The 27,225-nt window shown below is 43.5% G+C and overlaps 2 protein-coding genes across 2 annotated transcripts; both read left to right on the plus strand.

Annotated features, from left to right (window-relative positions):
• Positions 1 to 2,655: 2,655 nt before the first annotated feature.
• LOC127005740 (carbohydrate sulfotransferase 5-like) lies at positions 2,656 to 26,321 on the plus strand. Its single transcript, XM_050874852.1, has 3 exons — positions 2,656 to 2,673; positions 15,238 to 15,256; positions 24,714 to 26,321. Exons 1-3 carry the CDS (start codon positions 2,656 to 2,658, stop codon positions 25,724 to 25,726), a joined length of 1,050 nt encoding a protein of 349 aa, XP_050730809.1. The 3' UTR covers positions 25,727 to 26,321.
• LOC127005456 (uncharacterized) lies at positions 18,407 to 21,583 on the plus strand. Its single transcript, XM_050874340.1, has 2 exons — positions 18,407 to 19,077; positions 19,496 to 21,583. The coding sequence occupies exons 1-2, from the start codon at positions 18,691 to 18,693 to the stop codon at positions 19,514 to 19,516; spliced, it is 408 nt and encodes a 135-aa protein (XP_050730297.1). The 5' UTR covers positions 18,407 to 18,690; the 3' UTR covers positions 19,517 to 21,583.
• Positions 26,322 to 27,225: the final 904 nt, after the last annotated feature.

Here is a 27,225-nt window from a genome sequence, read left to right on the forward strand (position 1 = left end):
AGAGGAAAAGGGAGTGAGAGGAATGGAAGAAAAGGGGACGGAAAGAAAGGTAAAGAAAAGAAAAGAGAAAAGAAAGGAAAAAAATTGGGATGAAAAGGCGAAGAAGCGAAAGGAATAGGATAGGAAGAAGAGGAATGAAGGAAAAGGGGATGGAAAGAAAAGAAGAGAAAAGGGAAAGGAAGAAGATTGGGATGAAACGGCGAAGCAAAAGGAATAGGATAGGAAGAAGGGGAGGGAAGAAAATGAAGGAATGGCAGGTGAGGAAAAGAATGAGAAGGAAAGGGAAATGAAGGGAGATAAAGGGGATAAGGGAAGAAGGGACGCTAAAAGAGGAAAAGGGATAAAAGAAAATGGAAGCAAAAAGGGGAAACTATGATAGACGGGTCAGGAAATGAGACGCGTTTTCCTTCTTTTTCTCTTTTTTTTTCTTCATATGTGCGAGCGATGACGTGTGTGCGGGAGGGAGATGTCTGTCTATGCCTGTCTGTCTGTCTGTCTGTTCTGTCTGTCTGTAGCGAACAAGTTTCTATATTGTGTGACATGTTTTATACTTGTAATATTTAAAACTCTTATGATAACAATTTTTTCCACTACAATTCTCTTCCTTTTGTATCCTATTTTTTTGTGATAAAGGAAAAAAGAATGTAAGCAAAAAAAAACACACAAAAAAAAGCCCGTGAAAAGAAAGAAGTAAAAGAGAAAGAGAAAATTGTGAAACAGACAGACAGAAAGACAGATAGACCGAAATAAATAGATAGTTAATTAATTCAACTCAAATATAAATATCAGACACAAGAAAAGAGGAAAAACAGAAGAAATAAAGGAAGAAGAAGAAGAAGAAGAAAAAGGCGAAGAAGAAAAAGTAAAGGAAGAAAAACAAGACCATAAAAAAGAGAAGAAGAAGAAGAAAAGAAAGAAAAAGAAGAAAAAGACGAAGAAGAAGAAAAAGTAAAGGAAGAAGAACAACAGGACCATTAAAAAGAGGAAGAAGAAGAAGAAGAAGAAGAAGAAGAGGAAGAAAAAGAAGAAAAAGACGAAGAAGAAAAGTTAAGAAAGAAGAAACAAGAAGACCATTAAAAAGAGGAAGAAGAAGAAGAAGACAACAAAAAGAGACGTAATCAACTTCACTCCTCTTAGTTCGGTTTCCCTTCTGAGTCATCGAAATTAAAAAGCCTTCGTGTCTAAACCCTCTGCGTGCCTAAAAAAAAAGAAAAAAAAAGTTGAGAGGACCAAGAATTTAAGCCAGATAGCGGGCAGCCAACCTCTATTCCTGGACGTTGAAGCCTTTCCTTGAAGCTTAATACAACGAAAGGGCTTGTAACCCTTCCCAGAGCTGCCTCATCTGTGTGTGCGTGCGTGTGTGTGTGTGTGTGTGTGTGTGTGTGTGTGTGTGTGTGTGTGTATGACTGCTTCTTTCTCTTCCTCCTCCTGTGTATCTTCTCTTCACACGAGTTGAATATCTCTCTCTCTCTCTCTCTCTCTCTCTCTCTCTCTCTCTCTCTCTCTCTCCACAAGCTGTGTTATTTTTTGAGGTTCTTTTTTTATTATTATTTGGGTGCATTTCTAGACACACTTAGATTTTGCGTACTAATAGGACGCATGCATATCCCAATCAGTACGCATAACCAGGGTGAAATGAGGTAGAAATTCCTCTTGAACACCCACCTAACACACCGTGCACATATACATAATAAGCCTGCGTACCCCCTCCCCGTCGGTCACCTGTGTGCAGTCAACTTGAAGCCCCCCGCCCAGGTTATGACTAATCGGTCGCCAGGTGGGCTCATTAATTACTGAAGGCAACATGGAATGCGTTTTTAGGCCATTAATTCGAGGCGGAAGCGACGGGACTGAGTAAGCCCGAACACCTGTAATGAAGCGGACAGGTATGCGGGGGGGGACAGGTGAGGGAAGGCAGGTAAAAGAGACAGGTGAGGGGGTACAGGTAAGTGGGAAAAGGTAAGGGGGGGCAGGTGAGGGCACAGGTAAGGAGAGACGGGCTAGGGGGTCAGATGAGAGGGGCAAGTAAGGTGGGAAAGGCAAGGTGGACAGGTGAGGGGGGCAGGTGAGGCGGCAGGTAATAGGGACAGATCACTGCACCGAGCCACACACCTGCACTAATCCCTCTGCATCACCTGTTTGCAAATGTAACTCGTCTCTATTTGGTGTTTTTACTTATTCATTTTTTTACAACAAAATAGACGGCACAAGGAAAAAAAAAAAAAAGCCCGCTACTCGCCGCTCCCATAATAGACAAAAATAATGAATAGCGAAAAGAGAGGTCAATTTTGGGTGGAGAGGTGTCTTGTGTTGTGTATTTTTGAATAGTTATCGGCTACAAATCTTGACCTTCTTCCATTTCTATAACATTCTGCATTCTCTCGTCATATTTCTCCTTTTCTCTCATCTCTTTCACTTTTTCCTCTTTCCCCCATTCTCGTCACTTTCATTTTCACTTTCTCCTCTCCCATTCTCTCAACAGTTTCACATTCATTTTCACTTTCCCGGCGTCTCAGGTGTTTGTGGACTGATGAAATAATAATGATAATATAAATAATAATAATAATACCAGACATCAAGCATCGCCATACATACATTGCCAGCATACAAGGAGATAGAGGAGGACTTTGAGACTAGAACTGACAGGTGTGACCAATGTTTCTACTCGTCCAGGTAAGTGTAATGAGGCGAGCAGGTGCGAAGAGTATATCACAGCATTGCACCAGACAGCAAGAAGAAGAAGAAGAAGAAGAAGAAGAAGAAGAAGAAGAAGAAGAAGAAGAAGAAGAAGAGGGAAAAGAGGAAGAGGACAAGGAAGAGTGGGAGTAGAAGGGGAAAGGGGAAGGGGTAGGGACTGAGGAGGAGGGAGAGGCAGAGGAAGAGGGAGGGAGAGGGGGAGAGTAGGACGAAGAGAAAGAGAAAGAGGAAGAAGAAGAGACAGAGGGTGATGGAAAAAGAGATAGAGGAAGAGGAGAACGAAGAGGAAGAGGAGGAGGAGAAAAGAAAGAGAGGGATGAGGTGGTGGAGAAAGAGAAGAGGAAGAGGAGGAAGAGGAGGAAGAAGAATACATAGGAATACATAGGAAGAACAGACACCAGAAGACCTATCGGTCTATGGCGAGGGTGTCTGTTTACTACCGCTACTACTAGTAATGTACGTGTGGTAGAACAGGACAGAATAGATGAAGGCTCCTCCCCACCCACCTCTCCCTCCGGCAACGTGCCGGGAGGAAATAGTTAGAAGAGAACACCGTGTACCTTTAAGGAAGAAAGGGACATGGAAATTTTACAGTAAAGAGAGAAATAAGAGGAAATTACTTCCCTTAACTTACAACCTAAGCTAAGCTGTCGGGGAAAATGACCTCATTACATAAGAACATAAGAACATAGAAACACAGGGAGACTGGAAGAGGCCGAGTGGCCTGCACCGGGCAGCCCCAGAATCCCCCCTAATACTCACGATGGGTGAGGTGTAGTTTCAGGGGCACAGGTGGAGGCTTGATCCTCGTTTTACCGGCGGTACTATGCACGCACCAGTACCCTGTCACCTTACTGCACCCACACCTCACTCCACCTGTCATGCGGCCATTGACTGTTGCTTTACTCTATTGTTAACTTACGCTACTTGCAATCTAGGTTGTTGGGGAGAATAATATGGATTTAGGTTGAGGTCTTGCTGCAATCTGTCTGAAAACATGCGAAGAAGGGTCAGTATAATCTTATATCCCTGAAGTACTTATCCAATGAAGACTTGAAGCTATTTATACTCTGTGCGCTAACTACTGACGGTGGGAGTCTATTCCAGTGATCGATGACTATTATTGAAAAAACTTCTGCGCACCAATGTGTTACATCGGTTTCCCTTTAACTTCATACCGAAGAAAAAGAAGAGGAGGGGGAAGATGAAGAAGAGGGAAAGGGGGTTGTGGAGAAAGAGAGGAAGGAAGAGAAAGGGGTAGAGGTCACACACACTTCACCTCACATGTGTAGTACCTGTGTTTTTTGCGAGGTATTGAAGGACTAAACTCGGACCAATCTCCTGTCATTTATAAGCCTGAGTGAAGAGGAAATAAATCACTGCACAGGTTGTAAGCCGAAGTTTGATCACCCGCCGAGGATTGTTATGTTAAAGGTGAGGTCACACGAACGCAGTGATATCTTACTTGTGTTTTTTTTTCTTTTTGTGTGTGTGTGTTCCAGTTGGAGTGTCTTCGAGTAATTGTTTTTTTAAGTGATTTCGTGTCTCATCTTTGTCTTACCTTACCTTACCTAACCTTACTTAACCTAACCTTACATTGCGTTGCCTTACCTTATCTTAATTTACCTTACCTTACCCTGCTTAACTTGACTTACCTTAAATTACCTTACCTTACCTTACCTTCATGTACTGAACGCGTAACAATTTTCTGCCGATCATGAGAGAGAGAGAGAGAGAGAGAGAGAGAGAGAGAGAGAGAGAGAGAGAGAGAGAGAGAGAGAGAGAATGCATAAATATACCATCAAACAAACAGGGAGAGACAGACAAGCGAGAGAGAGAGAGAGAGAGAGAGAGAGAGAGAGAGAGAGAGAGAGAGAGAGAGAGACCATTAGGGTTGCGATTACCTTCCACGGGTGTCACTCACGACCCTCTGCCTCCTCCTCCTCCTCCTCCTCCTCCTCCTCCTTCAGTTTCCTCTTTCCTCTTTCCTCTCTCTCTCTCTCTCTCTCTCTCCCTTTTATTGCTTCTCTTCCCTCTCCCGGATTTATTATTTTTGTTGTTTTCTTTCCCCTTCTTGTCCTCTGTTGTTTTCTTTCTTTTCTTATTTGTTTTCTTGTTTATTTCGTTATTTTTCTTTTTTTTCTTTTTTCCCCTCTTCATTTTTTTTATTTTTTATTTTATTTTATTTTTAGTCTTTTTTCTTTCGTTTATCTGTTTTTTTATTATCAATTTAGCTGTTTATTCTCTTTTGTATGTGTATTTTCCAGTTACTCTCTCTCTCTCTCTCTCTCTCTCTCTCTCTCTCTCTCTCTCTCTCTCTCTCTCTCTCTCTCTCTCTCTCTCTCTCGTCATTTCCTCACCCTTTAAAAATATTCCCCCTTCGTCTCCTTTCCTCTTTCCTCCCTTCCTTCTCTCCCTCCTCCCTACTTCTCTCCCTCCCTCCCTCCCTTCCTCCTTCCTTCTTCCCTCTTCCGCCGTGCCTCATTTGATATGTCACTCATTCCTCCTCCTCCTCCTCCTCCTCCTCCTCCTCCTCTTCCACGGCTGTCACTAATGCTATCTCCACCACCATCAACCGTCATCACCATCACCACCACCACTGTCAACACCACTATCACCACCATCACCACCACTACCACCACCAAACCACTATACAATACATTATACATCATAAAATCGAATATTACATCACTTTCATTTATCTCTTGTACTTTATTTTTCTCTCCTTTTCCTTTTCATTCAACCATTATTTTATTTCATTTTATTTCCTCTCCTTTCCACCAGCTTTCTCTTTTCATTTATTCTGTTTATCTCTCTTACTTTTCTTCTTTTCTTTCCTTTCTTTCTTTTTCATTCCATCAGTATTATTTTCATTTTTATTTCCTCTTCTTTTTTACTAACCTCCTCCTTTTTTATTTTCATTTGTTTTCTCCTTTACCCTTTCCTTTTCTTTCTCTTATATTTCTTTTCCTCTCCCTCTTCTTTTCCTCCTTTTCCCTTCCATCCAGAGAAAACCACTCACTTTCCCTCCCTTCCTTCCTTCCTTCTTTTCTTCTTTTTACTTTCCCTTTCTTCCTTCCTTCCTTCCTTTTTACTTTCTCATCTTTGCTTCCTTCATTCTTACTTTATCTTCCTTCATTCCTTCTTGCTCTCCCTTCCTTCATTACCTTCTGACCCCTCTCCCTTCCTTCTTTCCTCCCCTCCCTCTTCCTCCCACCCCATCTTCCTTTCTTCAGTAGCCGTTTCTCCCTTCCTCTTTCCTCCCTCCCGTCTCTTGCCTCCCATCTTCCCCCTATCTTCTACCCCCCCCCTTCTCCTTCCCCTCCCCCTTCCTCCTCTCCTCCAGTAACGTTCTCTCCTTGTCTCTTTCCTGGAGGTAGATATGGAGGAAGAAGAGAAGAAACAGCATGGAAATCAATATCTAGTAGTCGTTATGATGGTGGTGGTGATGGTGATGAGGGTTGGTGGTGACGGTGGTGATAGTGGTGGTTAAGGAAGGGGTGTTGGTTGTGGTGGTGATGGTGATGATAGTGGTGATGAAGGGCTCAATTCTAAAGCATACTGACTGATAGTGAAGTGTGTCGTGGTGTTATGAGCAATGAAAGTGATGAAAATAATGGTGATAATGAAGATGGTGATGATGATGATGATGATGGTGGTGGTGGTGTTAGTTATTTGGATGGTAAGGTTGGTTTAGGTGGGATGATGATGATGATGATGGTGGTGGTGGTGTTAGTTATTTGGATGGTAAGGTTGGTTTAGGTGGGATGATGATGATGATGATAGTGTTGGTGGTGATAGTGATGGTGGTGATGGTGATGGGGCAAGATTCTTTCGTCTATACATGTACGCTCAACAATGGCAGACATGTCGAGCCAATCAGCGGCGTCGACAGCTATAGATGACTGTATCTCTTTCCTTTTGTTCTCTCTCTCTCTCTCTCTCTCTCTCTCTCTCTCTCTCTCTCTCTCTCTCTCTCTCTCTCTCTCTCTCTCTCTCTCTCTCTCTCTCTCTCTCTCTGTTTATCTATCTATCTAACTATTTCGTGTCTTCTTTCATTCATTTGTTCTTTTTTTCATCCATTATTTTTTTCTTTTCTTCCGTCTCCTCTTTTTTTTGTACATAATCACCTTTTTTTCTTTTTTTTTGCTCCCTCTTTTCTTTTTTCCCTTAATCTTTCCTCCTTTCCCTTCTTCCTTCCTCCCTTTCTTCGCTTCTTTCTTTACTTCATGTTTTTTTTCGTATTTAACTTTCCCTTTCAATCAGTAATAACATACCTACCTGTTTGCTTGACCATTTTTTCTCTTCATTTCAGGTAAGTCGCAGAAGGAAAGGACGGATTGGGTGAGTGTTCCTTTGAATCTCTGTCTTCCCTCCGTTTTCTCTCGTCTTATCAGCTCCTATATCTCTCTGTTACTCAATATTTATCATCTCGTGTGGGAGTTACAGGTGCATGTAGACAGGTAGGGGAGGGGGAGGTAGACACCCATCCCCTTGTTCATTTGTCCCTGTATCTTCATCCCCTTCGTCCCTAATGATAGTTTGACAAGGGTTTTACACCAGGAACTCACACACACATTTGATCAAGGCTTTCGTAGAGGTTGTGGGTACTATTTCCATGGGTAGTTCTATGAGCCTAGTGATAGTCTGACAAGGCTTCTACACCAGGAACTCACACACATTTGATCAAGGCTTTCGTAGAGGTTGTGGGTACTATTTCCATGGGTAGTTCTATGAGCCTTGTGATAGTTTGATAAAGTTTACTACTGTGAACATAAAAACACACTCATTAGAACCCGATCAACCTCCTTTGTGGCACTGGGAAACTCACACACGCAGGCACATTTTGATAAGGCTTTCTTAGAGGTTGTGTTAGTATATCAATGGGTAGTTTTATGAGCCTAGTGATAGTTTGACACGGCATCTGCACCATGAACCTAAAAAACAGCCATGAGAACTCCCCGGTCAATCTCCTTTGTGGCCTTGGGAAACTCACACACGCAGGCACATTTTGATAAGGCTTTCGTAGAGGCTGTGTTAGTATATCAATGGGTAGTTTTATGAGCCTAGTGATAGTTTGACAAGCCATCTGCACCATGAACCTAAAAAACAGCCATGAGAACTCCCCATCTGCACCATGAACCTAAAAAACAGCCATGAGAACTCCCCGGTCAATCTCCCTTTGTGGCCTTGGGAAATACTTGTTGTGAGCGCCGAAAGCGTCTTCGAATACGTGTCCGAGTCCCGCATCGTACGTATTTCCTATCTGTTGTGAAAAGTGACAGGCGTTTCCACTCCATCGGGCTCTTCAATTGGCTTAATCTTATCAAGTGCATTATTTTTTGTTTCTTTTTCTATCTCACTTAAATGACGTGTTGTGTGTCTGTTTTGTTATCTGAGTTGTTCCTGTTTTTTTTTTGTTTGTTTGTTTGTTTGTCCGTTTCCCTTCCTCTTCTCCCCCTTTCATCACTTTTCCCGCTTTTGTCTTCATCCATTTTTTCATCTAATTTTTTCATCTATTTTTTTTTTTTTTGGTTTGTCCCTTTCCCATCCTTTTCTTCTCCCCTTTCATCACCTTCCCCTCTTCTTTTGTCTTCCTCTTCTTCCTCTTTCATTCCTTTCTGTCCTTTTCCTCTTCTTCTCCCCTTTCATCACTTTCCCCCCTTGTCTTCATCTTGTCTTCCTCTTCTTCCTCTTTCATTCCCTTCTTCCCTTTCTCTTCCTCTTCTTCCCCCCTTTCATCACCCTCCACGCTTCTTTTGTCTTCATCTTGTCTTCCTCTTCTTCCTCTTTCATTCCCTTCTTCCCTTTCTCTTCCTCTTCTCCCCTTTCATCACTTCCCCCTTTGTCTTCATCTTGTTTTCCTCTTCTTCCTCTTTCATTCCTTTCTGTCCCTTTCTCTTCCTCTTCTTCTCCCCTTTCATCACCTTCCACTCTTCTTTTGTCTTCATCTTGTCTTCCTCTTCTTCCTCTTTCATTCCCTTCTGCCCCATTCCCTTCCCCTTCCCTTTCGTTTTTGTTCCTATTCCATCTTCCTCTTTCTCCTCTTCCCCCTTTTCATCCTCCTCTTAATTCACGTCCCCTTTCTCTACTTCTTTTGTCTGTCTTTTCATCCCCTTCCTTCCCATTTACTTCCCATTCCCCTACTTCTTTTGTCCCCATCTCTTCTTCCCCTTCCTTCTCCTCTTCCCCATTTTATCACCTTCCCCTACTGCTTTTGTCCCCATCTCTTCTGCCCCTTCCTCCTCCTCTTCCCATTTCATCCTCTTTTTCCCATTCACTTCTACATCTTCACCTCCTCCCCTTCATCACTTTCCCAGACAATTTCCCTATTTTCTTATCCCTACCCCTTTACCTTCTTCTCTTTCTTCCCCCTTCTCTTTCTTCCCCTTTCCCAGTCATTTTTTTATTTTTTTATCCTTACCCCTTCATCTTCTTCCCTTTCTTCCACTTCCCCATTCGGTTCCCTCTTTCTTTCTTTGTCATCTTGGTTCGCATTCTTCATTTCTTTCTTCCTCTATTCCCCTTTTTATCATCCCTTTCCTCCTCCTCCTCCTCCTCCTCCTCTTCCTCTTCGTATCACTTTCCAATTATTTTCCCTCCTTTTCCACCTCTCTCTTTTCATCCCCTTCTTTATTCTGCCTCTCTATCGATTTATTATTATTATTTTTATTTTGTATCTATATTGCCTCCAGAAACACCACAGCCACCCTTCAAAAACCAAACGAAGAAACCCGTCACTTGGGAACAAAGAAAACGAATCATGCCGTAACTATAGCATTGTCTAGTACTCTGTGACATGAAGAAAACGTATATCCTGTATTATTATTTATTTTCTTGGGGTGGTCGAGTTAATAATGTTAAGATTTCTTTGGGAATAATTGGAATAGACAGGACTGGGAATGGGGAATGGGAATAGAAATGAGAATGGGAAGATTATTAGGAAAAGGATGTTGGAGATGGTTTGGACACGTGTGGATGAGGAGAGATGCTGGTTATTTCCTCCTCCTCCTCCTCCTCCTCCTCCTCCTCCTCCTCCTCCTCCTCCTCCTCCTCCTCCTCCTCCTCCTCCTCCTATTCAAAAAATTTAAACTTTCCCTTTCATCAGCTCCTTTAACTCCCTCCTCCTCCATTCTCTCTCTCTCTCTCTCTCTCTCTCTCTCTCTCTCTCTCTCTCTCTCTCTCTCTCTCTCTCTCTCTCTCTCTCTCTCTCTCTCTCTCTCTCTCTCTCTCTCTCTCTCTCACACACACACACACACACACACACACGTATTGCATCATAAACAATAACACCTGGAAGTCAAGCTCATTATGCTGCCTCTTGTCTCGATCAGGTCGTTGTGGCTAACATGAATTGTACGTGTCATTGAAGTTGAGCTTGTCATGTCTCGTGGCCCTCTTTCTTTATTTCTTCCTGTCTCTCACTCTCTCTCTCTCTCCCTACCTTTCTTTATTGTGGAGTTGTATCATTCTGTATATCTGTCTGTCTATGTCCTTCTCTGCCTCTTTATTTATTTCCTCCTTTCTTCCTTTCTTTATTTCCTTCTTTCTTTATGGTGTATTTGTATGAATCTGCATCTATATCTCCTTCAATGCTCCTCCCTCTTTCCCTCTCTAACAAAAGCATCCCTGTGAACACAATTGATAAGAGGGAGATATCGTGTCAAGAGAATGGAGATAGATGCAACAGGTTCATAGTGTTGCATCCATTAAGAGAGACAGACAGAACGAACGAAAAAAAACAAAGGAAATAACAAACGAGCGAACTAGAAAGACAAGCGAACTAAAAACAACGAACCAGAGAAGGAAAAAAACAAACACTAGACAAGACTATTAAAGATTCCGTAATGATTTTCTCAGTAATTATTTTTCATGATATAGTATAGTTAGGAAACGAACATTGGGGATCAGGGAACAAACTAAGGGTATAGGGGTAAAGATATTCGTGATTAAGAATAAGAAGTGGACTTGGGCAGGTCATTTTCATCACGTAGAATCGATGACAGACAGACGACCAGAGTGGCAAAGTGGCAACCTGGGAAACACAGTAGAAGTCAGGGCAGACAGAGGATCAGGGACCGCTTGTTCAAACACTCTCGGCTCTTACAACCACTATTTCCAGAGGCCACAAGGGAGAGTAGTCGGATTTTCATGAGTGTTTTGCATATTCACGGTGCAGAAGCCTCGTCGAACTATCATCAGGCTCGTAAAACAACCCATGGAAATACGAAAGCCTTATCAAATGTGAGTGTGTGAGTTCTGAAATGTCTAAGATTTGAATATTCAAGAGAGTTTTTCACATTCACGGTGCGGAAGCCTCGTCGAACTATCATCAGGCTCGTAAAACAACCCATGGAAATACTAAAACAACCTATACGAAAGCCTTATCAAACGTGAGTGTGTGAGTTCTGAAATGTCTAAGATTTGGATATTCATGAGAGTTTTTCACATTCACGGCGCAGAAGCCTCGTCGAACCATCATCAGGCTCGTAAAACTACCCATGGAAATACTAAAACAACCTCCACGAAAGTCTTATCAAATGTGAGTGTGTGAGTTCTGAAATGTCCAAGATTTGAATTTTCATGAGAGTTTTTCACATTCACGGTGCGGAAGCCTTGTCGAACTATCATCAGGCTCGTAAAACTACCCATGGAAATACTAAAACAACATACACGAAGGTCTTATCAAATGTGAGTGTTTGAGATCTGAAATATCCAAGATTTGAATTTTCATGAGAGTTTTTCACATTCACGGCGCAGAAGCCTTGTCGAACCATCATCAGGCTCGTAAAACAACCCATGGAAATACTAAAACAACCTATACGAAAGCCTTATCAAATGTGAGTGTGTGAGTTCTGAAATGTCTAAGATTTGGATATTCATGAGAGTTTTTCACATTCACGGTGCGGAAGCCTTGTCGAACCATCATCAGGCTCGTAAAACTACCCATGGAAATACTAAAACAACCTCCACGAAAGTCTTATCAAATGTGAGTGTGTGAGTTTTGAAATGTCTAAGATTTGAATTTTCATGAGAGTTTTTCACATTCACGGTGCAGAAGCCTCGTCGAACTATCATCAGGCTCGTAAAACTACCCATGGAAATACTAAAACAACCTCCACAAAAGTCTTATCAAATGTGAGTGTGTTAGTTCTGAAATGTCTAAGATTTGGATATTCATGAGAGTTTTTCACATTCACGGCGCAGGAGCCTTGTCGAACTATCGTCAGGCTCGTAAAACTACCCATGGAAATACTAAAACAACCTCCACGAAAGTCTTATCAAATGTGAATGTGTGAGTTTTAAAATGTCTAAGATTTGAATTTTCATGAGTTTTTCACATTCACGGCGCAGAAGCCTTGTCGAACTATCGTCAGGCTCGTAAAATAACCCATGGAAATACTAAAACAACATCCACGAAAGTCTTATCAAATGTGAGTGTGTGTGAGCTCTGAAATGTGAGTGGCGAGGTGAAGTTAAAACATTTACGAGGCAGGATAGATTACAGAAACATGCGACTGTGCGAGGTGGAAGATAGTGGGAAATGCTTGTCTGCAGTGATGGACAGCTGATAGTGATTGATGGTGATAGTTGATGATGGATAATGTTTTGCTCCGACCATTCTCTTACGTGATCTGTCTTTCAATGTCAAGTTATTTTTTTCTTATTTTATGTTGCCTTTTTAATTAGCGTTGCTGTTATAATGTTATCTTAGTCCTGATTAAGAAGTTTTTTTTTATTTTTCTTATCATTATCTTGCTTGCTTTATCTTTCAATGTCATGGTTACGTTTTTCGTTTTTCTTCTTTTTCTATGATTTTTGTGGGAATTTTGCTTTTTATTTTAGGGACGGATTAAAAGATTGAGTTATTTTTTGGTTGCTCTCCTGCTCTTCCTGTGTTCTCCTTCCTGTGTTCTTCCTCCTGTGTTCTCCTTCCTGTGTTCTCCTTCCTGTGTTCTCCTTCCTGTGTTCTCCTTTCTCCTGTGTTCTTTCTTGCGCTTATCATGTTCTTACTTTCTCTTTCTTTCAATGTCAAGTTTACGTTTTTTTTTTTTTTTTTTTTGTGGGAATTTTGCTCTTTATTTTAGGGAGTGATTAAAGGATCGAGTTATTTTTAAGTTGCTCTCTTGCTCTTCCTATGTTCTCCTTCCTCCTATGTTTATTATCTCATTTCCTTCTACACATCTTTCTCTCTTTCTCACTTGCAACACGTCTCCAATTCCTCCTGTCCTCTCCTTCTCCTCCTCTCCTTTCTTTCATCTTTTTCTTAATTTCTTTCTCTCTCCTCCCCTTTTTTTTCCTTTTTTCTAACTTTTTGGTAGGTAGGAATTTTGCTATTATATTTTAGTTGATTTTTGGTTCTCTTGTTCTTCCCGTTTTCTTACTTATTCTATCTCTCAACTCCCCTTGTTATTTATTTTCACATTTCCTTCCACACTTCCTCATTTTATCCACTTTTTTCTCTATCACAGTTCATCCACTTCGTTCCTCCTGCCCCCTCACCTCCTCCTCTCTTTCCCTCCTTCTATACAACACGCTTCCTTAATTTCGTTCTTCCTCCTCCCCTGTTTTCCTCCTTTTCCGTGACTTTTTGGTAGAAACTCAATGTTATATTTTACGGTGGATTAGATGAGTTAAAATTAGGTTCCTTCAGGCTTTAATCATGTTTTTTTTTTTTTTTTTTTTTTTTCCCTTCATTTCTGTGACTTGTAGGAGTCTTGCTGTAACACTTTATGGCGGATTAGGAACCAAGTTAGAATTATTTCCCTTGGTCTCATTTATGGCTTTACAACGTGCCTACGACTTGGGGCAAATTGCGTTACTGATTTATGTTTTTTCGTCCATTATCAGTATAAGTCCGCTCAGTGCAGCGCGTTGTATGAAAGATAAGAATTCACTCCAGACTTAGCATCATAAAAATTTAGAACCTTGGTGAGGCCGGTGCCCTTCCTCGTCACCGCTTTTTACACTCACATGATGTATCTAATTAGTATGATGGATGCGATGCGTGTTCTTTTTCTTCTTTTCATTTATTTTCTTCGCCCAACATCACACACACACACACACACACACACACACACACACACACACACGAGCAGCAACACCTATTTCTGTCTGATCCTCTACTCAACTTTTTTGTTCCACCTGTCTAGTCTAAGTTACCTGTGGAAATTCACTTGTTTTTTTATTTATTTTTTTCAGGTGTTGTCTTTTTTCTTTTTTTACAGCTGAGGAGACAGTTCAAGGGCGTAAAAAAAATATCAGAAAAAATTACGCTTCTTACTGCTCCTGAATAGAGGTCAAAGGAGTGGCCAAAAAGAGAGGTCAATTGCGGGAGGAGAGGTAGACTGTCCGACTATCCTGGCCCGTTAGTGATGCAGCCGAATTTTATCTGAAGTAGCTAGCGTGATGTATGACTCCTGCTTGTCTCAATCTCAACTCAATCTTCGTGTTTTACCTTGCCATTTTAAGCTACCTGTTACAATTTACCTTTTGTATAAATAACGCAATGGGAAATCGATCTAACTCCAAACAAGATATACCTGAACTTTATTTTTAGCCTCTATCTATTTTTCTAGCTAAGCACTCTAACACTAAGTAGTTCTAGGAAACCCGTGATTAGTTTCGAGTAGTGCGTCACCCTCAATTACGTCCTTCATAATTGGAGTTTGCTCGCTTTCCTGTAATGTTTTGTCTATCTTGCGTCTGTTATTCCTATCTAATCATCCTCTAACATCATACGTAGGTACTAATGAGGAACCCGTGAGCAGGTGTGATATGCTATTTTAATGTTTTTCCTGGTTTCTCTTTGTTACTTCAGGATATCTCACTGACTCACTTTCACGTTTTCTTTTTCCTCCTTTCTCTTTTTTCTTTTTTCCCTCTTCTTCCTCCTCCTCCCTCTCTATCTCCCCTCTTCCCCTCCTCCCGTTTCCACAATATCCACCTCCTCCCATGACCTTATCTCTTATCTCTTTCCCTTTCTCCTCCTCCTCCTCCTCCCTCTCTATCTTCTCTCTTCCCCTTTCTCCTCCTCCTCCTCCCTCTCAATCTCCTCTCTTCCCCTCCTCCCGTATCCCCAATATCCACCTCCTCCCCTTACCTTATCTCTTATCTCTTTCGCTTTCTCCTCCTCCTCCTCCTTCTCTATCTTCTCTCTTCCCCTTTCTCCTCCTCCTCCTCCCTCTCTATCTCCCCTTTTCCTTTCTCCTTATTTATCACTCTCCTTCCTTTCTCACTATTCTTCCTTTTCTCATTTCTGTCTTTCTTAATTCTTCTCCCTCTTTCTCTTTTTCTCCCTCTATCTCCCTTTCATGCTTACCTGTCCTCCTGTACTCCTCTTCCTCCCCCCCCTTCTCCTCCTCCTCCTCCTCTAATCGCTTAGCTCTCATTGGTGACATCGAGATGTAATTATTTAAGCCGTCCTTGTGTGTCCTCCCTCCCTCCCTCCCTCCCCCCTCTCCCTCCCTCATCCTCTCCTCCCTTGCCCCTCCCTCCTCTCCCACATGCACTCCCTCTCCCTCTCTCATTCAGTACTAGTGTCTCGCCCTCACTAGACGTAATCTCCCTTCTCTCTCCCTCTCCCTTTCCCTCTTTTACTCTCCCTCCCTCCCTCTCTCCCTAAAACTCTCCCTGGATGTGTGAGAGTGGAAGGGAGGACACTGTTGCAGAAACTATTTAGAGCAGTGTTTCGACGTTACCGGTTAATCTCCCTTCTTTCTCTCTTACTCTCCCTCTCTCCATGTCTCTCCCTCACTGACATGTCTTCGGGGCGAGAGTAAGGGAGGACAGGGGTGCAGAACTTGTGTTGAGCAGTGTTGCCAAGTTCTGCGTGTGTTGCGAGATGGTGCAGTTCAGGGGTAGGGGACACTGGCGGCGGACTTTCGGCCTTGCGTTGCTGTCCGTGTTCTTTGTGTTTCTGGGCTACCAAAGTGTTGTGGTTACGAGGTCGACTGGCCTTTATAGTGCATGTAAGTTTTGTGTTGATTTGTGTTGGCTTTTTTTTTTTTTTTTTTTTTTTTTTTTTGAGGGCGGGGGAGGAGAGGAAGTTTTTTTTGTTGTTTTTTTTCTCGTTTTTTCTGTTTTTTTTTTATTCATTTCTGTTTTCACGGGTGTTTTCATTATTTTTTTTTATACATTATTTTGTCTATTTATTTCTAGGTGTGTAAATGTAAGTTTTGTGTTGATTTGTGTTGGCTAATTTTTTTGGGGGGGCGGCGGGGGGAGGGTGGTTTTTATTTTTCACATATTTCCGTCGATCAGGTTCTTTCATTCACTTTTATTTTATGCGTTTTCGTATGCTCTTCTTATTTCTTATTCTCATTCTTCTCAGTTTTCTTTTTTTTTTCTTTTTCTTCTATTTCATTGTCGGGAGTTTTGCCTATTCGCTGTTTTCCCCCTTTCTCTCTTCTCTCTTCATGTATAATTTCTGCACTGTTCATTCGCTACATATCAGGGGTGGGGGGGAGGGTGGTGAAGGAAGGGTTGTTTTTCTTATTTTTGTTTTGTTTTTTCTTATTTTCTGTTTTTTTTGTTTTTTTGTTTTTTTGTTTTTGTTTTTTACTTATTCATTTCTGTTTTCACGGGTGTTTTCATTAGTTTTCTTTTATAGATTATTTTGTCTATTTGTTTCTAAGTGTGTGTGTGTGTGTGTGTGTGTGTGTGTGTGTGTGTTTATTCTTTTTTTTTTTTTGTATTTCCTTCATTTCCTTGCATTCATTTCAATCTCTTTTTTCTCTCTTTTTCCACTTATTTTCTGTGTCAGGAGTTTGTTTTGGATGAACGTTTCTCTTCTTTTTTTTCAAACTTTTCTTTTTTTTTTTACTTTGGGCCTATTCTCGTTTTATTTTAATTTCTTCTCTTTTTTTCGTTTACTTCTCTGGTTATTAGCCTTTGTGTGTGTTGAGGAAGAGGAGAGAAGACTGAGGAAGAGGAGGAGGAGGAGGAGGAGGGGGAGGGGGAAGACCATACTTGAGGGAAGGTTAAAGGGAGAGAAAGAAGAAATAGGAGAGAAAGAAAGGAAGGAGAAAGAGGGAGGTGATAAGAAGATAGAATGAAGAAAAAATGAATAACCGTGTACATGTGTGTGTGTGTGTGTGTGTGTGTGTGTGTGTGTGTGTGTGTGTGTGTGTGTGTGTGTGTGCGCGCTTATTTCATTTGTAACTGCTCTCTCTCTCTCTCTCTCTCTCTCTCTCTCTCTCTCTCTCTCTCTCTCTCTCTCTCTCTCTCTCTCTCTCTCTCTCTCTCGCGTGTAATTTGTTTGTTTACTTTTTTGTATATCCATTACATATTTTTTTGTGTGTTATGGTAGATACATTTTGACCTTTGAACATCCGCTGACACACACACACACACACACACACACACACACACACACACACACACACACAGAGGGCGGCACCTTCACCATCAGTCTTTCAGATAATCGAGGCTCGTGGCAGATCGATTTATTTTGCCCTATTTTCGCATCATTCCTCGTGTGGTCGCTTCCGCATTCCCCAATATACAATCTTACTGATTATTTTATTCTTATTTTTCACATATTTCCGTTGATCAAGTTTTTTCATTCACTTTTATTTAATGCGTTTTCGTATGCTCTTCTTATTTCTTATTCTCATTCACATTTTTCTTTGTCTTCTTCTTCTGTTTCATTGTCGGGAGTTTTGCCCATTCGCTGTTTTTCCCCTTTTTCTCTTCTTTCTTCATGCATAATTTCTGCACTGTTCATTTGCTACGTATCAGAAAAAAAATGGTTAGTCTGTGAGCGCTTTTTTTCCCCCCACTGAAAAGAGCGAACCTAAAATTTTGATTGAAATTCGCTAAGAGAACACACTCCATATATCGCAGACTAGACCAGGATCTCCAGAAATTAACCGATATCTCCAGAAGTTAACCGACATCTAAAAAATACACTTAAATCTCCCGAAATCAACTGAAATCTCTAGAAATCAACCAATTTCTCCAGAAATAAACTTGAATCTTCAGAAATTAAACCAGTCCCAACAAAAAGTCGCAATGAGGTATCGAAACGTTTGCATGTGTGTGTGTGTGTGTGTGTGTGTGTGTGTGTGTGTGTGTGTGTGTGTCGGCGGATGTTGAACGGTCAAAAGGTATGTATGATAACATAATGTAACTATAACGGATGTAAAAAAAAAAAAAAGGTAAGACTTCAAAGTTATCACAAAATGGAAGGGCAACTCCTGAAGGGTTTTTCCTAAGCTTTGTGGAAACGTTGAGGGGAGCGTCTGATTTGCTAGATAAGTTATGACCTTTGAACATCCACTTTCTCTCTCTCTCTCTCTCTCTCTCTCTCTCTCTCTCTCTCTCTCTCTCTCTCTCTCTCTCTCTCTCTCTCTCTCTCTCTCTCTCTCTCTCACACACACACACACACACACACACACAGCGCGGAACCTACAATGATAGTGGTTTTTTGTTTTTGTTTTTGTTTTTTGTTATCATTCTTGTGGCTTTCAAACCTTGCCGCATCTCGATCAGTTGATTCTCTCTCTCTCTCTCTCTCTCTCTCTCTCTCTCTCTCTCTCTCTCTCTCTCTCTCTCTATCTCTCTCTCTCTCTCTCTCTCTCTCACACACACACACACACACACACACACACACACACACACAGCGCGGAACAAACAATTATGTGGTTTTTTGTTTTTGTGTTTTTTTTTTTTTATCATTCTTGTGGCTTTCAAACCTTGCCGCATCTCGATCAGTTGATTCTCTCTCTCTCTCTCTCTCTCTCTCTCTCTCTCTCTCTCTCTCTCTCTCTCTCTCTCTCTCTCTCTCTCTCTCTCTCTCTCCAAACTTGAAACTTTTATTTTAGCATTTTTTAGTGCCTTGTTTTTTGTATGTTTGTTTGTTTGTTTGCCCTTTAGCTGCTTCCGTTAATGTAAAGTGGAGGGGAGGTGGATGAGCGGTGTTTGGAGGTGGATGAATGGTGTTTGGAGGTGGATGAATTGTGTTTGGAGGTGGATGAACGGTGTTTGGAGATGGATGAGCGGTGTTTGGAGGTGGATGAGTGGTGTTTGGAGGTGGATGAGTGGTGCATGGAGGTGGATGAGCGGTGTTTGGAGGTGGATGAGTGGTGTTTGGAGGTGGATGAGTGGTGTATGGAGGTGGGTGAGCGGTGTTTGGAGGTGGATGAGTGGTGTTTGGAGGTGGATGAGCGGTGTTTGGAGCTGGATGAGTGGTGTATGGAGGTGGATGAGCGGTATTTGGAGGTGGATGAGTGGTGTTTGGAGGTGGATGAACTGTTTTTGGAGGTGGATGAATGGTGTATTGAGGTGGATGAGTGGTGTGTGGAGGTGGATGAACGGTTTTTGAAGGTGGATGAACAGTGTTTGGAGGTGGATGAATGGTGTTTGGAGGTGGATGAGGTGTTTGGAGGTGGATGAATGGTGTTTGGAGGTGGATGAATGGTGTTTCTAGGTGGATGAGTGGTGTTTGGAGGTGGATGAATGGTGTTTGGAGGTGGATGAGTGGTGTTTGGAGGTGGATGAATGGCGTTTGGAGGTGGATGAGTGGTGTTTGGAGGTGGATGAATGGTGTATGGAAGTGGATGAATGGTGTTTGGAGGTGGATGAGCGGTGGTTGGAGGTGGATGAATGGTGTATGGAGGTGGATGAGTGGTGTTTGGAGGTGGATGAATGGTGTATGGAGGTGGATGAGTGGTGTTTGGAGATGGATGAGTGGTATATGGAGATGGATGAGTGGTGTTTGGAGGTGGATGAGTGGTGTTTGGAGGTGGATGAGCGGTGTTTGGAGGTGGATGAGCGGTGTTTGGAAGTGGATGAGGGGTGGTTGATGAGTCTGTAAGTGGATGAGTGGTCTTTCCCCTTCTCTTTCCAGACATTCTTCAGTTGCTGGTTTTTAAGAATGGCGACCCAATGTTATAGTCCATTCTTTGAGGTCTAGTAAATATCACCTCCTATAGATGTGTGTGTGTGTGTTACCTGAGTCCTATATTGTCGACCATTTCCCATACGTCACAGAACCTACGGACGGAGCCTTTCATCTCCTTACCTGAGCAATACGTGTTATGAGCATGTTACGGGGCCTTCATACGCCCTTCGCAGACTTAGGTGGCAGTTTTTTCCATATACCACGTAAAATAAAGTTCCTTCTTCACTTTGCAGAGTTTAGGGACACATTTTTTTCCTCCCCTACCAACAATAAGCTTCCTTGGTAACTGTTATGGGGATTTCACATTTATATTCCCTCTACACAATCCACTCACAGGCATGGAGCTTATCTCCCTGCGTGGACAGTCAGGCATATCCGTCTCTCTCTTACGCAACGTCTTCCCACAATCCATATCTATATCATATACGACTGAAGCTAGACAAACTCGCCCTGGCTGACGTGGTACAGCGTTAGGTGAAGGATACAGACGTTAAGACAGGCATAACGTATTCAAGATTTATTATCTGTGCCGCAGTCTTGGGTTATATGATTGAACTGTGGAATATACTTGCTGTGAGTGGTCCAGGGTAATCAGGTGAGGTGAAAGAGACGAAGAAAATGGGAAGATACTAAATGTTTCTACGAATATTTAATAACCAGAGGAAAAGGAAGAAATCCACTCCTGCAAATACTGTAGAGGATGATGATGAATGCCTCAACACATATTTGGAAACTGACGAGAAACAGGATGAAAATAAATGCTTCAACAAATATTTGACAACCGGAGCCGATAAAAAAAAAAAAACGAAAGAAAATAAAGCTTCAAAAGATTGGATTGGAGTAGGTTTGCGTGGGTTAGGTTTGGTTTGCTTAGGCCGGTTAGGTTTGGTTTGGTTAGGCTATGTTAGATTAGGTAAGGTTAGGTTAGGTTTGGTTAGGTTAGGTTAGATTAGGTAAAGTTAGGTTAGGTTTGGTTAGGTTTCGTTTGGTTGGGTTTGGTTAGGTTAGGTTATGCCAGGTTAGCTTAGGTTTGGTTAGGCTATGTTAGATTAGGTAAGGTTAGATTAGGTTTGGTTAGGTTTCGTTTGGTAAGGTTTGGTTAGGTTAGGTTAGGCCAGGGTAGGTTAGGTTTGGTTAGGTTAGGTTAGGTTAGGCCAGGGTAGGTTAGGTTTGGTTAGGTTAGATTAGGTTAGCTTTGATTTGGTTAGATTAGGTTTCGTTTGGTTAGGTTAGGTTTAGTTAATGTTGAAAATAAATGTTGAAAATGCATATATTCGATTTTTATTCGCTTGATTAAATTTAAGTCTGATTCTGTCCATACTGTGATGTGTGTGTGTGTGTGTGTGTGTGTGTGTGTGTGTGTGTGTGGCCCAGAAATGAATATGTTAATTCACTCCGCACACCTGTCGTACACCTGCGCATTGGTTACATTTTTAAAACGCGTAAACCTAAAAAAAAAAAAAAACTAATAAAATGGTGCTCTTCTGTATTCTATTTCGACACACCTGAGACCCTCCCAGCCGTCTCACCTGTCTCAGCACACCTTGCCTCACCACCACCACCACAGCCCTATCCTCCATACACATACTACATTAACCACCTCCGCTACTTCCTTCTCCTCCGCCTCCTCCTCTTCCACCACCACCACAGCCCTATCCTCCATACACATACTACACTAACCACCTCCGCTACTTCCTTCTCCTCCGCCTCCTCCTCTTCCACCACCACCACCACCACCACATATCCATGATCACTACTTTTATTACCACTCATTATGATCTACACATACTTATTATTTCATCACCACTCTCATCAATCACCACTCCCACCACCACTACTAATACTACACCTCCACTACATGCGTCACCACCCTCACAACCACCTCTATTTACCCACTGTTATCATCACGCCCCTCACCACCACCTCATTATCCACCGGCCACCTGTCTACACCACCTGAACCGCGGAAGAGGAAGACCAGGTAAATATGCCCACCTGTGAATGCCTCATTAGGGTAAACTTGCGAGACAGGTAGCAGCCAGGTCGCACCAACATGTAAATCTTCTTTTGCAGTCACAGTAATTATTTGTTTTACTTCTCATATTTATTTTTCATTTACCGGTCACTTTTTTTTTTTTTTTTTTTTTTTTTTTTTGCCCTCCAGGATTGATTTTATTTGTTTTTTCCTTTATTTCTCATTTTTTTATTTGTTTTTCATCCACCAATCACAGTTTTCTCTGTAGCTTCCAGTGTTGTTTTGACTTCTTGTTTTCTTTTTATTTCTCGGTTTTAGCGCTACGGTAATTCAAGGCAGATAACAACAACAAGTAAATCAACATTTGCAGTCAGACTTACGTATTTTTTTCATTTATTCTATCTGTTTTTCATCCACCAATCGCACTAACACTTTTTTTATATACTATCTTCCACCTTTAACTTTACTTCATATTTCCCTTTTTTTTCTCTCTCTCTTCGGTTTAGTTCCGCGGTCTTTCAAAGCCTCCTAATGATGGTCACCTGGACTGGCGTGAACACCTGTGGCATAGAAATTAGACTCTTATGTAACCATCCTCGTACTCCACTTTCTCAATCACTTCATTATCCCTCAGTCTCTCCCTGTATCCTTGTAACTGTCTAGCTGTCTCCATATATATGTTTGTGTGTGTGTGTGTGTGTGTGTGTGTGTGTGTGTGTGTGTGTGTGTGTGTGTGTGCCGGTGTAGACATGCATGAGGAAAGGGAGAATGATACACGGATTATTATTTATTGAGGGTTATATAAGTTATTTAAGGAGTCCCTGTAATGGCGTGCCACGAATAAGTAAGATAATAATAATAATAATAATAATAATAATAATAATAATAATAATAATAATAATAATAATAATAATAATGATAATAATAATAGTAAGTCGTCCTTTGCCCCCTTTCCACACACACACACACACACACACACACACACACACACACACACACACACACACACGTGACTCATGTTGCGTGCAGGGCGACGAGGCGATAAAGAAATTGGGCGGCGTCAAGTTTGTCATCACAGCCACGGAATAGCAAAATTTTTCCTCCTTCCTCACCTGCGCCACGGTGCTGCCAACAGTCCCGCGTGGTGTTCACAGCAACGGTGATACAAGAGTGTTTTTTGTGCTCTGGGTATCGTTAGGACCTCAAAGCAGCATCTAGAGCACAAAAAACACTATTTCATCTGCGTTTGTTTGAATTCCCCGCGGCTCTTTCGGTAGCAACACGGCGCCTCTCTCCTTATCTGTGCGTCTGTGTATCATGTTTTATCTGTGTGATTCTGCGTGTGTGGGAGGTATGTTTGAGGGGGGGGGGGGGAGGAGGTGTGTGTGCGTGTGTGTTGGGGGACGAAGTGTGTCGGGAGGAAGGAGATGTGTGTGTGTGTGTGTGTGTGTGTGTGTGTGTGTGTGTGTGTGTGTGCGCGTGAGGGTGGTCCGTCATGGCAGGCTAGGGAAGAACTTAAGATGATGAGGATTGAGCTTCAGAGCGAGGAGTAGAGCTGCAATAGTAATGACAATAATAATGGTGTCAATAATTCTAATGATGATGATAATAATAATAATAATGATAATAATAATAATAATAATAATAATAATAATAATAATAATAATAATAATGATAATAATAATAATAATAATGATAATAATAATAATGATAATAATAATAATAATAATAATAATTATAATAATAATAATAATGATGAGTGAAAGCATTAATTACCCTTACCTTACCTTGATTTACCTTACCTTGCCTTGCCGTACCTAGGGCGGAGAGGCGAGGCAGGGCAGCGAACTTGTTGTTTAGGCGAGGCAGGGCGGGGAACTTGTTGTTGAGGCGAGGCAGGGCGGGGAACTTGTTGTTGAGGCGAGGCAGGGCGGGAACTTGTTGTTGAGGCGAGGCAGGGGGGGGAACTTGTTGTTGAGGCGAGGCAGGGCGGGGAACTTTTTGTTGAGGCGAGGCAGGGCGGGGAACTTTTTGTTGAGGCGAGGCAGGGCGGGGAACTTGTTGTTGAGGCGAGGCAGGGCGGGAACTTGTTGTTGAGGCGAGGCAGGGGAGACTTGTTGTTGAGGCGAGGCAGGGCGGGGAACTTGTTGTTGAGGCGAGGCAGGGCGGGGAACTTGTTGTTGAGGCGAGGCAGGGCGGGGAACTTGTTGTTGAGGCGAGGCAGGGCGGGGAACTTGTTGTTGAGGCGAGGCAGGGCGGGGAACTTGTTGTTGAGGCGAGGCAGGGCAGCGAACTTGTTGTTGAGGCGAGGCAGGGCGGGGAACTTGTTGTTGAGGCGAGGCAGGGCGGCGAACTTGTTGTTGAGGCGAGGCAGGGCGGCGAACTTGTTGTTGAGGCGAGGCAGGGCAGGAACTTGTTGTTGAGGCGAGGCAGGCGAGCGAACTTGTTGTTGTGGCGTGGCAGGGGGGGGAACTTTTGGTTGAGGCGAGGCAGGGCTGCGAACTTGTTGTTGAGGCGAGGCAGGGCGGGGAACTTGTTGTTGAGGCGAGGCAGGGCGGGGAACTTGTTGTTGAGGCGAGGCAGGGCGGGGAACTTGTTGTTGAGGCGAGGCAGGGCGGGGAACTTGTTGTTGAGGCGAGGCAGGGCAGCGAACTTGTTGTTGAGGCGAGGCAGGGCGGGAACTTGTTGTTGAGGGGAGGCAGGGCGGGGAACTTGTTGTTGAGGCGAGGCAGGGCGGGGAACTTGTTGTTGAGGCGAGGCAGGGCAGCGAACTTGTTGTTGAGGCGAGGCAGGGCAGCGAACTTGTTGTTGAGGCGAGGCAGGGCGGGGAACTTGTTGTTGAGGCGAGGCAGGGCGGGGAACTTGTTGTTGAGGCGAGGCAGGGCAGCGAACTTGTTGTTGAGGCGAGGCAGGGCGGGGAACTTGTTGTTGAGGTGAGGCAGGGCAGCGAACTTGTTGTTGAGGCGAGGCAGGGCGGGGAACTTGTTGTTGAGGCGAGGCAGGGCAGCGAACTTGTTGTTGAGGCGAGGCAGGGCGGGGAACTTGTTGTTGAGGGGAGGCAGGGCGGGGAGCGTGCAAGGCAGGGTCTCCAAAGCGAGGCGTGGAGGGAGTGTTCCTGAGCCATCCTTTCCAACAGACAAGCGGAAGCCACCCACAAAGCATATCGAGGCGCCGGCAGAGGAAGTGAGGGGGGACGTGTCGCTGGAGGGGGAGCGCCAGCCCCCTGAAGTGACCCAGCCCCCTGCGGGTCCCCTAGTGGTGCTGGTGCTGAGCTCGTCGCCCCGCGGCGGCTCCACGCTGCTCACCGACCTGCTATCCGCCGTGCAGGGCTCCGTGGTGGTGTTCGAGCCGCTGTGGCTCATCGAGAAGACGAAGTGCTTCCACGACATGGCGTGCATCAACCGGTACCTGTCCGACGTGTTATCGTGCCGCTTTACGTCGGACTTCGAGGACTGGCTCAAGAGCAAGAACCTGTTTTTCCACTTCTTCAGCCCCGAGGCGCGGAGATGCCTCCTCTTGGGTATCCCAGCGAAAAAGCAGGCGTGCCTCAAGGCCATGGACCTGCGGGAGCGGTGCAGGTCGGCGCCGGTGGTCGTCGTGAAGGTCATCCGCGCCAGACTAGCCTGGATGATGAAGTTCCTGGAAGACCCGCACCTCAATCTGAAGGTAATCCACCTGACCCGCGACCCGCGCGGCTCCATCAACTCCATCTCACGTTTCGGCTGGAACGCCGACCCGTACCTCCGCTGCAGCGACCTGCAGGACGACATGCAGATCTACAAGAAGCTGCGACAGGTGTTCCCGAGCACGGTGACGCAGGTGCACTACGAGCAGCTGTGTCTGCGGCCCCTCGAGACCACCAAGGACATCCTCAGCTTCCTCTTCGGCAACGCCACGCTCCCCGCCTCCATCAGGGATTTCGTGGAGCAGCACATGCTAAACTCCAAGGGGAATGGCGGCAACATGAGCACCTTCAAGAACAGCACCGCGGAGTTCGAGGCGTGGCGCTACAAGATCTCCGAGAAGTGGCTCAAGGCCATCGAGGCGGAGCCGGTGTGCGTGCAGGCCATCAAGGGCATGAAGCACACCCTGTTCGGCTCCATCAGTGCCGCGAACGACTCCAAGATACCCCTCATTCTTAACACGTAGCCCCCCCCCCCCCTTCATCCTCCTCCACCATCCACCTCACACTGGTGCCACCGTCACTCAGTCTAATGGCGCCCTTTCACCCATAGGCAAACTTCTCTCCTCCGCTCGAGGGTATGATTCATCTCTTGTGCAAACGTTTTATTGTACTGATGAAGAATAAACAAGCCGCCAGTCGCATCACTGAACAGAGGGGAAAAATCTGCATATTGATAAATATACGCCATTGAAGAGTACGCCGGCTGCCCTGCATGGTGTCCTTCCAGGTCGCCCTGCTCCTCACCCGCGCCGCCGCCTCCTCGTCCTGATCCTAATCCTCCTCATTGTTGTTATCATCGAAGCGTTGTTATTCGATGGGCAACAAAACGCATAATAATCGAGTCTCTGTCGTCTGTACATTCTTATTTTTCGGTGTTGTGTCTGTGTGTGTGTGTGTGTGTGTGTGTGTGTGTGTGTGTGTGTGTGTGATTCGATATAACTCCTCACAATTATCAAGACACCACTGGTCCCATGCTGAGGTTCTTCACTTCTGGCAAATTCTTTTTCAGTGTTATTTATTTTGTACGAGCACCGAGTTGAATAAAGTGAACCATTCTTCGCTGGTATTTCCTTTTGTTGTTCCCAGTGGAGGAGACATCATTTATATCTCTAGTTAATCCCTTTTAAGGAAGAAAAAGATGCTTAGATCTGCTTCCTAAACCATAACAAATAAAAGCTATTGACATTTTCTTCTGTTTTACTCTGAGAAGACATTTACATCATAATTTTAATATGTTTCCTTGTACATGAACTATACAAATGAACATAAGGACAATATAACATAACATAAAGCATAAGAAGTCTGAGAGGTCAGGTGGTATGCTGTTTATGTATATCCAATAAACATCTTCGTATCAACTAATCAGTACAATCATTTTTACCTGTCCTGTTAATCTTACCTGTGCACCGCCGACACAAGCATAGTGGCATAAGGCATCTACTATAGGTCCGTCAGTACATATGCGCATTTAGCTTGTGAACGTAACCGCCTCACACCACTTATCTTTCCTATCTATGAGACCATCTAATCTTTTATTGGGGAGTGTCCCACCCATACATCCACGACTCTTGTTCGTGTGTGCGTTTTGAGTCTGACTTCACGACTTCAGGCAGTTGCTGCGAGGATGATTCACCAATGCATTCCTTTAAAACAACTTCTCCCTTTCTGATCACCGCCACCTATTTTGGTTTTCTTCGTTTGGTCAAAGAAAGGCAGGTTCATTATACCCCAGCCAGGACCCGAACTAGCTGGGGTTTCTTTGTATAGTTAATCATGACTTACACACAGCCTGAGGTTGTTTCACTATGATCATTATAGGGGAACATGTTTTTAGATACTTTTCAGCTTCTGGCTCAGGCCAAATTGAAAGTGACACTGCTACATATTTATTGATGAACCGGCCACGTGTCTTCGCTCCCCGCACCTGGATGAGATGTCACCTGTCCGAGCCAACACCTTTGGG

The sequence above is a fragment of the Eriocheir sinensis genome, chromosome 30 (assembly GCF_024679095.1).
Source record: "Eriocheir sinensis breed Jianghai 21 chromosome 30, ASM2467909v1, whole genome shotgun sequence".
Lineage (NCBI taxonomy): Eukaryota > Metazoa > Arthropoda > Malacostraca > Decapoda > Varunidae > Eriocheir > Eriocheir sinensis.

What these genes read in the sequence shown, in the direction of transcription:
- LOC127005456 (XM_050874340.1), top strand. Translation starts at nt 18,691, where the DNA reads ATGGATGAGCGGTGTTTGGAGGTGGATGAGTGGTGTTTGGAGGTGGAT. An exon ending in GGTGTTTGGAGGTGGATGAG is followed by an intron (nt 19,078 to 19,495) that starts GTGTTTGGAGGT and finishes GAAGTGGATGAG; the next exon opens with GGGTGGTTGATGAGTCTGTA.